At 55.5% G+C, this 12,887-nt stretch overlaps 1 protein-coding gene across 2 annotated transcripts; it reads right to left on the bottom strand.

The window, feature by feature from the left end:
• Nucleotides 1–2,221: 2,221 nt before the first annotated feature.
• Nucleotides 2,222–12,634, bottom strand: CST7 (cystatin F). Of its 2 annotated transcripts, none has more exons than XM_032248175.1 (4): nucleotides 12,414–12,634; nucleotides 4,704–4,876; nucleotides 3,058–3,174; nucleotides 2,222–2,498 (listed from the first exon to the last, which is right to left on the bottom strand). In XM_032248175.1, exons 1-4 carry the CDS (start codon nucleotides 12,481–12,483, stop codon nucleotides 2,421–2,423), a joined length of 438 nt encoding a protein of 145 aa, XP_032104066.1. In that variant the 5' UTR covers nucleotides 12,484–12,634; the 3' UTR covers nucleotides 2,222–2,420. The 2 variants fall into 2 exon arrangements, with proteins under 2 accessions (XP_032104066.1, XP_032104065.1); XM_032248174.1 differs by having other exon boundaries at nucleotides 4,704–4,873; nucleotides 12,411–12,613.
• Between the last annotated feature and the right edge of the window lie 253 nt (nucleotides 12,635–12,887).

The raw sequence follows: 12,887 nt of genomic DNA, 5'->3' as shown, positions 1-12,887 counted from the left end.
TTCTGCTGATTTACCTTTTTTGGTGATAGGGCATGGGAGTTTCTTCTCTTATTAACAGTAAGTGAAATTTAATTCCATCAGGTGTTGATGTAAGAATTGCCTTGGTGAGGATGATGTTTTAAGGCCGAGCAGTCCATCTGACCAGCTCAGGAAGGGAAGCCACGGGACCTGTCTCAGGCAGCAGTCTTCAGGCAGGGAGCAGGTAGCCTTAGGCCATTAGCTCTCGACGTTGACTCCTGGCGTAAGTTGATATTACACTTCTCTCCTGTTTTCCAGCCTATGAAATGGGGCTCATATCTGTTCCTCTCTTTCCTAGGTATTTGTGAGAGTAACAAGAGATTGTGTCTCCAAACATGTTTGGAATAACTTCACAGAGGCAATATTTTAGATAGCAATAAAAGAAAAAATCAGATAAATATGTAATGATATATGTAATGTAAATATGTAAAGATAAATATGTAATGGGACAAAAATTCAGAGAATTGATAGCTGTGGTAACATCGGGACCATCTGTATGCACTGGCTGGCCTTGGACTCCTGCGCCCTCCTCTCCCCTCAGCAGTGGCCAGGCTCCGTGTGGGGGGAAGAGAGTCGGGAGTCTGATGGTTAATTGTGTGTCCCCACTTCTCGAGGCTGGCTCCTGGGGGCAGCACCAGTAGGACAGAGGCAGAGATCAGCTTCTCCCTAGTTGATGCGACCCACATTGTGTCAGATGAACAACTCAAAATTTTTAATGTGACTCTATAGGAAAGAAAATTAGTGGTCAGCAGAAATACTTTTAGTGACAAACGGTGTGCCTTATATGTCAGGTATGCAAAGAAAATAATACTTAATAATTCTGTCATATAAACAGTTTAAATGTGTTGGGCTTATGTGGTCTTCTCTTTTTAAATTGAGAACAGAGAGCTTTGCTTTCAGTGCTTAATTTTCACAAATATAAAGAAGCTGGCAAACTGTTTTTCACAGTTTTCAGCAAAGGGGTCTTGATTTTGACTTAGCTGTTGATTTTCTGTCTCCAAGTGTCATTTCCTGTGTTCTATCTGGTAATTTGACATGATGAGGTGTGAAATGGAGTCTCTTATTAGGTTTAAATATGTGATACGCTTTTGCTGTAACATAAAAGGGATTCGTTCTAATGTGAATGACTAACATGCTCTTAAAATTAATCAGGTGATTCATTGTGTGCCTCTCCTATCCATTCCTGAAACTCCATCAAGATTCAGCTATTATGTTTCATGGGACAGAGATCTCAGTTTGGGGTTTTTATCATCAGCTTATGCTTGCAGAGTGGTGTGTCGTTCTGAAAGTTCTCCACGTATGCTGACTCTTAATGATTCCAGAAGGCATGGCCTCATTGTGCCAATGGGAACCGAGGCTCTGAGGGGTTAGTTTAGTGACTGCCAGAGTCACAGCCAGCATAGCTAAGCCAGCCTCCCAGGGATGTGACTGGAGAAAGCTCAGGTGAAGCTGGGAGCAAGGGAGACAGCGCCTGGCTGGGCAGTGGCTGCCGAGCCTGTGGATCATGGCAGGGCACTGACTCTAACCTTGGCTTCACAGCAGAGTCCTTTGGGGTGCCCAGGTCTCAGGGTGGCCCAGCCTGGCACTTCTACCAGTCTATTTCCAATTCCTGGTGCCCTCCAGCCCTCAGTGGCCTCTCCCTCCTCTTTGCACCCCCAGCACAGTCATCTTCAGTGGGTTGCCCTCTCTGGAGGGCTCTGGGGAGCGGTCTGCTGTTCTGCCCCCACTCAGGCAGTGGGGCAAATCCCTGGGAGGCCTGAATCTCAAGGAGGCACAGCTGTGGCCCAGCTGCTTCTGGTGTGGACAGATCACCTGTTCCGGGGGCTTTGGCCTTCAGGGTGTTGTAGCTAGCAGCTCAGGCTGGCAAGGCCCCCAGCGGAAGTCACTTCAACTTGTCAGACGCCTTGGTAAGGGGGACCCCTGGCAAGGCTTGCTTCACCTCCCAGCTCTCCCCTAAAAAGGCCAGCATGGCTGCTGCTCATCTTGATTCCCAGCTGTATTCATCACAATAGGCCAAGGCACTCAGTGGCTAAGGGGCTCCCCAACCATGGCTCTGCGGATTCTTCAGAACCAGAGCTGCACCTCTGCTCTCCTAGGGGCCTGTGGCCACGGGGGATCATCCCTTACTTTCACAACTCCCTCCCTTGACTCAGTCCCCTACACCCAGACCCAGAATCTAGGTGTGCAGCGTCAGAAACAGGAGTTAATTTTAGAAGCAAATGTTATCTATTTAATCTGTTAGGAGGTGCCACCATGCTCCCATCCCAGCTGCCCTGTGGTGACCCAGCAGCGCTTCATCTGCTCACTTGGGAGAGGCCTGAGCGGGTCTGTGAGGCTGGCTTATGAGGCGGCTGGGAGGGGACGCTCCTTGGTGTTTGTCACAGCTGTTGAAGAGGTGGGGGTCAGTGACAACGGAGAACAGGTACCTCGAATTGCTGGAGCCAGGGCACGACCCAGACTTCAGAGTAGCAGCTCAGAGTCTGAAACAGAGAAGGGCACACCGAGGGCTCTGACTTGCCCCTTGGGGAGCCCTCTGCCCCTGGACGGGTTCCTCACGGGGGAGCTCTTCTCCTGCCCCTAGTTTTCATTTTGAAAAATTTCAAACCTACAGAAAACTTGAAAGAATGATTTAAGAAGATAAGCTTTTCGCCTCTGTATTTGTAATTGCTAAATATTGCCATGTTTCCTTTCTCTTGTGTTCTCTGCAGAGATATGCTATATATCAAATATATATGCAATTTCTGGATTGTTTGAAAGCCTTTCTTGCTCTAATCCTCTCTACCCGCGCCCCAGAACGCTCCTCTGGAGCTGTGTCTCCGCCTCCGGGAAGGGGGGATGTCGCCTGAGGAGCTCCTAGCACAGGCTCTACCTCCCGCTGTCCCGGATCCTCGGTCGTGTGGGAGTCCGGGAGGCCTGGCTTCCTCAGGGCTGAGGTTTGGAGTGGTGCCTTAGAGAAGTGGTGACAGGGTGTTTTCACAGCCCTGGTAGTGAGTGGGCTGGGGAAGAGGGGGTACATCTGAGAAGGGCCCGCTGCTTTACCCGCTTCAAGGTGTGGTTGGTTTGGAAGTCACAATCGTCCAGACGTGGGTGCTGGTTTTTCTTGCAGGTAGTTCTGCCAATTTCCACCTCGAGCATGTATTTCAGGCCTTTCACTATCTGCAGAGGACAGAGGGACTGGGTTACTGGGCATGGGGGAGGGAGGGCAGGAGGCCCTCCTTCACTGGAAGCGGGGCCTCAAGACAGTGGTGCAGGTGCCTCCCGAGTAGAAGGGAAGTCGGCCGGCTTGGGACAATGCTTCGGGCTTACAGCAGAGCCTGTATACCCCTCCCGCTCTCCTCCCTGCTCCGTGCTGGGGTTTGTGTCCCTTCCTGGGACAGACGTCTCCTTTCTGCCCAGAGCTCTGTACTCAGGAGGAACGTGACACTGGGTCTCCTGCATGCCCTCCTGAGCCTGCCCTGCAGCCCCTCACTCCAGCCCCACGCTGGCAGTTTCTCATGGCCTCTGTGTCAGGCTTGGAGTGTGTGGGCTTCCCCTTCCTGGGATTGGGAGTTTTGAATTTCTGGACAGCCCTTCTCCACTTGGACATGGCAGCTGCCTGGTTCATTCTCATTTGTGGTCTTAGAGGAGTTGAAGAAAAATTCTTCAGGTTTTAGTCTCAGCCCCAGCCCCAGGGAAATTGTTTTGTCCCCAACATCGCCAAGCTAGAGAGGGACAACCTCCAAGCCTCCTCCCAGAGATCCCTGAGGACTCAGGTCCAGAGAATCCCACTGGCCTCTCCAGAGAAGGAGGGAGGGCCTGCATCACCCAGGGAAGATCCACGCCCGAGGCCAGGTGGTGGAGCGAGGACCCTGGCTCCATACCACACTGCCCTCTGTAGCACGCTTCTCATGTGAAAACGTGCTGCTCTTCACAAGTTCACAACGAACAAAAATAATTGGGTTCTGAAAGTCACTCCGACCTCTGACCTGGTGCAACTGTGAACACTGTGAAGGCAGTCTTGGACAGGGCTACTTCTGTTCCTTCCCCTCCAGGCACCAGCGCACAGTGCTGAGTGTTACCCACAGCCTGCGTCCCACATTAGCAAGCGGGTGTTCTCGGGACACAGACAAGGCCTGGCTGTGCCTTGGAGGGTCCCTAGTGGGGAAGGGTGCTGAGCAGGTACCCTTCCACAGTAGGCATGAGTCAGGGAAAGATCAGTGGCTTGGGCAGAGCTCTGGGACTCTGGGACTCGGACGTGAATGAGCACTCTGACGGGGAAGTGGCAAGGACACGCCTAGGCTGCCATGCAAGTGAGTGGTGAGGCCAGGTGCGGGCCATGGGCCCAGCAGGGGCAGCTCCTTGGACAGCAGCTTCACGGGTTGCTCCCTAATCAGCCTTGGCGCCGGCCTCCAGGAGCCCTGTTGGGGCCCCAGCGCCTCCTTACCCCATGCCTGGTGGGCTCTGGGCCAGTGGCTGTAACCGTCCTGGAGCTGCGTGCTTTGTGTAACCTTTGTGCTTGGCTCTGGGGGATGCTGGCCTCAGCGGCTGCTGTACCCTCCCACCCCATGTGTACCTCCTTTCTGCCCAGAGTGCTGCACTCAGGAGGGACGTCACATTAGGTCTGCCCTGCTCTCCTAGGTGTCACATTGTAGCAGCTTGGCTTCCTAGGGGTGTCCTTCACATGCGACCAGAACCAAGGCCCTCACCTGGACCAGGGCCCTTCTGATGCGGGACTCCTTGAACAAGAACATGTCGTTTGTGCAGTTGTTGAACTTCTCAACACTGTGTCTGGCTGCTTGGCGGACTCCTGGATCGTTGGTCTTTATTGTTTCGGGAAATCCTGGCTTCACACCTAACTTAAGGTCCTGGGAACAAAAATCTGAAAGAGAGAAAAAAAGAACCAAGCAAGAACACTGATGTTAGCAGGGCCTTTGGTCTAGGTGTCACACCTCATGCTCAGTTCTCTGTCGACCTGTGCCTCCTGGCCCCACCCACCCCTCATCTGCTTCCCCCTCACCTGCCCCGCCCTCACCTGTCCCACCCTCACCTGCCCCCCACCTTCCCCCCTCACCTGCCTCTTCACCTTTCCACTTACCTGCTCACCTCCTGACACCCCTGCAGTGCATTTATTGCTCCATTTTCAGAGCTGAGGACCAGGTGCCAGGGGGTGCAATGAACCTGTACCTCACACATACTCCTTCAGAACCCAGGCTTATTTCCAATATATGTGTTAAAGAAAAGCAGAATGTGTCCCCCAGGTGAGACCCTCAGTACGGAATGTGGCCTTAGGACGGTGGGGAAAGTCAGCCCCAGCCTGGCCCTCTAGGCGGTGGATGGAGGTAGTGCTTCCCACCAGAAGGAGGTGGCGCCATCCTCATCTCAAGGCCTTCCACCTGCCTGGCTCTCAGGCAGCCCACAGGAGGGCACCCCTCCGGGCAGCCTGCAGCACCTGGTGCCCCTGTGCTGCCCCCTGACTTTCCGGGGACAGTCATGGCACTCCTGTGAGTGACAGTGCACTGTGTCCATAAGCTTTGCTGAGGTGGGGGAGGCCTGCCCTGCTCTGAGGTCTGCATTTGGTGTGCAAGAGACACCTCTGACCTTGAACTGGGGCTGGGAAGTAGACGGGGCTGTTGGGCTGGCTGGGCGGGGAACAGGACAGCAGGCGGAGGCCTGAGTGCCTGAGCCTGCAGGGTGCGCATGCCTGCCTTGGCCAGGATGGAAAGCTGGGCCCCAGGACCTCCGGGGCAGGGCGATTGGGGGAGGGGAGGTGGGCAGGCTTCATAGCTCGCACAGCAGGGAGGCCTTGCCAGGACGACAGTGTTTTGTTAGCTCAGAGCGAAGGCCCCGGAGAAGGCCATTCCTGCTGCTGCATGAGGTCTGCAGGAGGCCCTCCCTGGGTCCTGGATGCTTGTGGGTACACACTAGATGCCACCAAGGGTAGAGAGCCAGGACGACGGGGCTTCTGGTCACCATGTGGCACTCTCAGGCTGGGCGGTGCAGTGCCGGGAGTGGGCAGAGAAGGCGTGGGTCTGTGGAAGTTCTGTGGCCTTGGGGGTGTCACCCCATCCTGGTAATAAGTCTCCATTGTAAAGGGAGGCTGCTTGGCACATGGCTGTCCTGTGGTTGGTTCCGGGCCAGAAGGTGAGCTTCATGGCTGGGCTTTGGTTGACTGTGTCTGCCCTGTGCTTTAGCAGCTCAGGGAGCCTGGCCTTCCATCTCAAGAAAGCATTACAGTGCTGGTACCCCACCCCGTAGAGAATGCTGGTCACATGCTGGTCCCCTGTGCTGGTGCACAGCTGTGTCCTGTGCCGGCATGCCCTGGGACTGTCCTTCAGAGTAATCTGTGCCACACACATTCCCACTGAAACCTCTGCAGCCTTTGCTTAAGAAGACTAAGGCCTCTGAAGATGGAATAGAAACTGCTGTGTCCCTGAGAAGCAGAGGCTGGGCTTGGTGGCGAGGGGAGGCCCTGGAACCTGCATTTCTCCAGGCTCCCAGGTGACTCTGACACTGGTGCTGGCAGTGGGGGTTCCCTGGGGACCTGCAGTGTTACCATCAGGCAGGAGGGGGCCCCAGTGCCAAAGGCAGCTCCTTTCGTCCCTGTGCTTGTTGACGACAGGAAGTCAAATGTGGTTTTTAGTTAAAACAAAAAACTGTTCTGGAAACCAGCTTGGTTTCTGCTCATCACTTGTCATCTGAACAGCAGAGAAAGAGACACGCGTGTGGAAGGGGTAGTGTGTTCAGTGTATTTTTGCCATCAGAAATTCGTGTTTTTTCCCTCACATGACATTAATATGGCTGCCTGCTGATTTTTTCTTTGTAAAAACTACATTTTGTGGCTTTTTCTGATTATAAACTTACCTATTTTTGGTAGGAAATTTGAAAAATACAGAGGAGCATAACAAAAAATAAAAATTATTATTGATATCTTAAAGCTAACCACTGTTAACTTTTAAAAATATAATGCATTAAATTTAATTTTACTTGGAATTAACAGAATTTTAAAAATGAAGTGAAACTCTGTTCATGCTGAACTTCAGATAAATTTCCCTTCCAAGCTTGTGACGTTAGTTCCTAAAATATTCTGGTGACGTTGCAAAAAGGTTACAAAAGGTTATGAAAAATACTGAAATTGGTATATTTTTATTTACATGTTTCCTGAAATGTAGGCTTCAATGAAGTCGGTAAACCTTTGACTGTCTTACAGTTGTCTAAACAGACATTAAAAGCTTAATTTTTAATTTAAAAATGTTTAAAAGTCAAACCTATTTTTAGGATGATTTGTTAAGAGAAATTAACAAGGAAAGGTCCATCACTAAGAATTAACACCCTAAAGAGGCCAGTCATCTTCAGGGAAGAGAACAAATGGCCCAGCAGGTGCTGAGCTGACCAGCTCTTTGAGAGCCTCATCAGGTCAGAGAGCTGTGGAGAGGACCGCCCGGGGAGGGGGTCTGGGGTTTGCTCCGCGCAGCTGAAGGCGGGGAGTGGGAGAACGGGTGCTCTCCTCTTCTGCCTGCTCTGCCTGGAGGGCCCCGCGAGGCTGTTTCTTCTCACTCCTGCGTGCCCATTCTGCAGGCCAGGAGACCAAGAGCTTGGCGTGCAGGGTGAGGGGCTAAACCCAGATGTGACTAATTCGAAACACCACGGTCGCCTTTTTCTCATTCAGGAAGGACTGTTTGGCAGGGGCTAAGGGAGACGCAGTGAGGACTCTGAGACAGGCCCCGCCCACAGTGGAGGAGGGGCAGAGACAGCCTGGGGCACTGGACAGGGCACCAACCCGAGGGTAAACTGGGCGAGCAGAGGGGCACCGGGGAGCACTGGAAGGTGGCTGAACTGACCGAGGGCAGGCGTGGGCTGCATGCTGGGAGGAGTTGAGGAGACCCTGCGGGAGGCTGCTGCTGGGTTCGGAGGGTGATGGGTGACTCAGATAGTGGTGGTGATGGCCAGGGTGACATGAACGGAAAGAACCCATGGACTAGCAGGCTTGTGAGAAGAACCAAAAGTTGGCACATAAAATTCGTCTGCATAGAAATAATGCCTGGGGCATGCCAGGCCTGCTTGAGGGGAGTGGGGGTAACTGCCATGTGCGAGACCTACACCAGGAGCCAGACAGCCTGACCCCAGCCCACCGCTGCTTCTCATGCAGGGTGGGAGGGGAGGTGGGCCATGCCTGACACAGGTGGGGAACTTCCAGATGCAGAAGCTGGAGGAGGGGCAGGGGTGAGCAGGGCCTGATAATACCAGGCACTGAGCAGGCCCCAGGACACATGGTCACAGGAAGGCGAATGAAACCATCCCCACAGGTTGACAAGAATTGCCTGCCAGGTTCTGGACAGAAAGATACTAGTAATTAATCAGGCTGATTCAGGCTGCTCTCTGGCCCAAGATGTTTTTCAGACCCCAATTCCAGCAACTGGTTTGGAGATCCCCCCCACAGAGGAATGGGATTAGCACCAAAGTACAGCTTTTTCCTCTCTCTGTGCTGTGACTTCACTCTGCCCTTTCCAGCAATCGATCTCCACACTTTGGCCACTCCAGAGCTGTTAAAAACCTAGGCCCCAGGCTTCTTGGGGAGATGGATCTGAGTTTCCTCCATCTCCTTGTCTGGTGGTCCTGCCATCACCCTGCTTTTCTGCTGCAGCCCAGTGTCTCCATTCATCGACTGGCTGTGTGCATGGGGCATAGACCTATTGGGGTACCTGAGGACCAGTGTGCGCTGGGGTGCAGATGTGAAGCTGCCGGGCGGGGGGAGGTGGCGGGGCTTTTGCCCAAGGCAGCAGAGTGCTGCAACTTCTGACAGCTGCTGGGCATGCCCTGGGCAGGGGACATTCCTGTCCTCCCAGCACTGGCCTGGTGTCAGAGCTGGCACTAAGCCATTCTGAGGAGAGAGAAAATATGAGCAGGAATTGCTGTGCCGGCACCAGGCAGACCCTTCCCACCTGCCCTTAGTAGGAAAGGGTGGGCACAGTAGGGGCTGGCATTGCCCACAGCCTCCCTATTTCAGGAGCGTTCTAGGTATGGCTGGGAGGTTGGGAAGCCCCTGCTTGTGAAACTCTCCTTGAGATGGGGACCTGGGTGCCAAGAGCCAGACGCAGATGGTCCCTGCTAGTGTCCCTCTCTGTGTCACCTGAGGGGGTGCCCTTTCTGTGGGCCGGTGCTGAGCTGGGTGGGGAGACCCTTTGAGAGGGGCCCCATCAGCCTCTCTCACCCAGAGCATAAGGTCTGCATGGCTGTGCCTGAGCACCGGGGTTTTGGGGGGGGTGCCAGCCCAACTCAAGGGTGCTGGTGTCCACTCTGCCTACCTGGAGATGCTTCACTCCGAGCCCTCTCATGTGACATCATCAAAATTCAGCGAGCCTGGGTCCTTGGGACTGCATGATGGCTAATGGCAGAGCCCATCTTTTGAGGGCACATGTGCCCCTGGCACAGGTAGGACACTGAGCTCTCCCAGGATCAGTCCTGAGTTTAGCCCACTAGGACACACCCGGACTTTCAATTCCAGCTCTGCCTCTCACTGGCTGTGTGATCTCAGGCAAGCTGCCTACCCTCTCTGAGCCTCGTGTCCTCACCTGTAAAATGGAGATGCTAATGACAGTGAGAATATATGAGGCAACACACACAAAGCACTTATCAATAAATGATGTGCAATACTGTAATCCTTATCAAATATCATATCAAAATGCACGTGGCCACAGCAGGGGTCCCAGGGCAAATGAATGCCCCCATTGGGAAAAGCAACTCTTGCCACGTGGAGGGTGGCTCAGCCTGCAGCAGCTCCCAGTGCTCCCAGGAGGCAGGATGGCCCTGGGCTGCAGGTGGTCTCTCTGCTACGGGGAATTAAGGATCTTGCAGAGGGAAGCTGAGGGGGCTCCCTGACCCCAGGGCCCCTGCCCAGGCAGATGGGCCGTTGCAGCTAGAGCGGAGGGGCGGAGGGTGACATGGCAGCCGCAGAGCTTCCCAGAAGAGATGCCTGTCAGGTTGAGAAAGCAGCAGCCCATTTGAAAAGGGTGGCGGAAGCCAGTGTGGCAATTTCCTAGGTTCTGAAAGCCTCAGGCAGGAAAGTTGCCTTGAGGGGCTCAGCGCTGCGGTCTGTGCAGTTCAGTGTGTGGGCGTGGACAGGCCAGATGCTCAGATGGCATCACCCCTGGGGTGCCTGTTGCTTTCCCCACCCCCGGGGTGTCGGGGTCGTTGCAGGATGCAGGCTTGTGTCTGGGGCCTAGGTTCCTAGGGGCCTAGGTTCCTATCTCTTTTTCGCCGCTCGTTTGGGGGCCTCCCAGAGCCCTCCCTGTACAACCTAAGACTGAAGGCCCTTGCTGGCAGCACCAGAAACGATCACAGTGCCTCGGCAGGGTGTTGGGGGCTGTCACCAGCACAGCGGCAGAAGGGCCTGCACTGGACAGAGCAGTGGGCCCAGGCCGGTGGAGAGCATCCACGCCTGGTATACCCCCATGCCTGTGCCTTCCGCGAGCCACCTCTGTTCAGCTTCCCCAGGGTAGGAGATGGGTACACTTATCTTCCCATTTCATAGATGGTGGGACTGAGGCTGAGGGCCTGCTCCCTGTGTGTGAGCATGGGCTTGGGTGGTTCAGCCTGGGGATTGGTGGCCGACAGCAAGACTGCTGGGAACGGAGGGGAAGGGCTTCTTGCAGCATCACACACCAGCGAGGGGCTGGCAACACGACCCAGGAAAGCTATGCTGCCAGGCGCCCAGCACGACAGCTCCCACGCCACTCTGCTAGTTCCTAGCCCGCTCTGTGAGATGAGCAGAGCTCTGAAACCCCTCAGCAGTCTGTAGGAATAATTAGATCCCAGGACACGCTAGGACAGTCGGCTCCATGCCCCTCCAGGAGAGCCTTTTCTGAGGCGTGAGAAGGAGCCGCTTCTCTGGGGTGAATGTCCTGCTCTTCCCGGCTTCTCCCTTGGACCTTGGAGACTTGAAGGGTCAGGGCACAGGACAGCAGTGCGTGGGCAGCGCTGCATCAGGGCAGGAGGAGAGGCCTCTGTGAGGCTGGGAAGCAGGTGGAGGGCCCCACGCGTAAGCTAAGAAGAAGGCTCCCGAGTTGGAGGCAGGGCCGGGTGTGCTGTCCCCAGCCTTCTGCTGGCCATGGATCAGCTCCACATTCAATGAGCATCACCCAGAGCTGGGGGTGGTGGTGCGTGCCAACAGTGAGAGCAGAAGCTGCCCCGCTGCCCCTCCCCCAGCCTGCCCTGTCCCCTTGGCCACTCAGAGGAGGCATGGGAGGGGCTGCAGGAGTCCTGAGGTGGGGCAGGATGCAGGCTTGTGTCTGGGTCCCAGATTCCTAACTCTTTTTCCCCACTAGACTGGGGACCTCCTAGTAACTTCTCTGTACAGCAGAAGACTGAAGGCCCTTGCCGGAAGCCCCAGAAACGATCACAGCGCCGGGGCAGGGTGTTGGGGGCTGTCACCAGCACAGTGGCAGAAGGGCCTGCACTGCAGAAGTGTAGCACCCACCCTAGGCCGGGCCTGGGAGCCCGTCACAGTGTCCCCCAGTGTCACTGAGTCCTCAGCATCCTGATTCACCAGGAGGAGGTGTGACCCCTCCACAGACCCTTGGGGTGCTCTGGGGCCATCCCCTTGTCAGCAGTCCTGCTGCACACCGCCCACCTGGGCCCCTTTGGCCAGGCTCAGACCCCTTCCATCCCCGTCTGCTGGGTGGAGGTTGTGTGACTTGAGCCGCTCGCCTGAGCCCCCTGGTGCCAGCTTCCTGGGTGGTTAAATGAGGTGGGGGCCTCCCAGGTCCCCATCGGTATCCTGGTCTGACTCCTGTGCTGGGGAGGGCACAGTCCAGTTCCCTTTGGGGAACGGCAGGCGGTCCCTGGCTGTGTGACTTGGGCAATTCACTTAGCCTGGCTGTGCGTTAGTTTCCCAGTGCGCAGGGAGTGGCTTCCTCCCTGTCTTCCCCCTACACTCCCTGAGCGCTGACCCTCAGGATGTGGATTGCAGGAAGGGCGAAAGAGTCTGATTGTTAGGGTCCCTGGGGCCAAGTCACAGGACAGCAGCCGGTAGGAAGGAAGGACAAACCATCAGATAGAAGCAGCCAACCGCAGGCATGTGGCTGCCTTGTCGCCGCCATCCCGCAGAGGGGCTGCAGGAGACCTGCCTTGCTGAGACCTTTCTCAGACCTCTGTGAAGAGCCAGAGAATGGAAGATGCTTCCCTTGCCCCCCGCCTACTGGGGCAGCCCCCACACCCTGCATCCCTGTAGCCTGCTGCCCCCAGAGGTTGCTGCAGCTGCATGGAGCCCTCACCCCTCTCACCACTCCCAGTGCCTCTCACCACCCCATGGTCTTGTGGGGGCTCCAAGCCAGGAAAGTGTCCTGGGGAAGACCCAAGGTGCTAGCGGTCAATCTCAGGGACAAACCCCTGGGGAGTGGCCAAGGGAGACTGTCACTTACCTGGGGAAGGACGCCCGGTGGCACTGAAGAACAGGTAGCAGCAGACCAGTAGAGTTCCAGCCGCCCGCATGGCTGCCCAGGTGGGGGCAGTGCGGGGCAGTGGTGGGTGGCTGTGCGAATTCTTCTCAGGCAGTTGGGTGCAGTGGTTTGTACCCGTGCGGAGACTTCTCCAGCAGCACGGGGCAGTGGGCTGTCCCAGCCCAGGGCAGGTGCTGGGGCCACAGTGTGGAACCCCGCCCTTCAAAGCACCCTGGGCAAGGGGCAGGGGCGGGGCTAGGGGGCTGCCTGCTTGTTGCTGGGGAGGGGGGTGGTTTGCTGCTGAATCATTTTGTCCAGAAGCTCTTCACCTTCAGTTCTATCAGCCACAAAGGCAACCGCTTCCTTTATAAAAGTTTCCAAGCAGCCGTCATTTGCTGGGGGAGGAGGAAGAGAAATGAGACCCGTGAGCAAATCCTGGTGCAACGTTCTACCCCT

The sequence above is a fragment of the Sapajus apella genome, unplaced genomic scaffold (assembly GCF_009761245.1).
Source record: "Sapajus apella isolate SASKATOON/1434 unplaced genomic scaffold, GSC_monkey_1.0 scaffold65, whole genome shotgun sequence".
Taxonomy (NCBI): Eukaryota; Metazoa; Chordata; class Mammalia; order Primates; family Cebidae; genus Sapajus; species Sapajus apella.
This window is presented reverse-complemented; position numbering and strand designations above follow the sequence as displayed.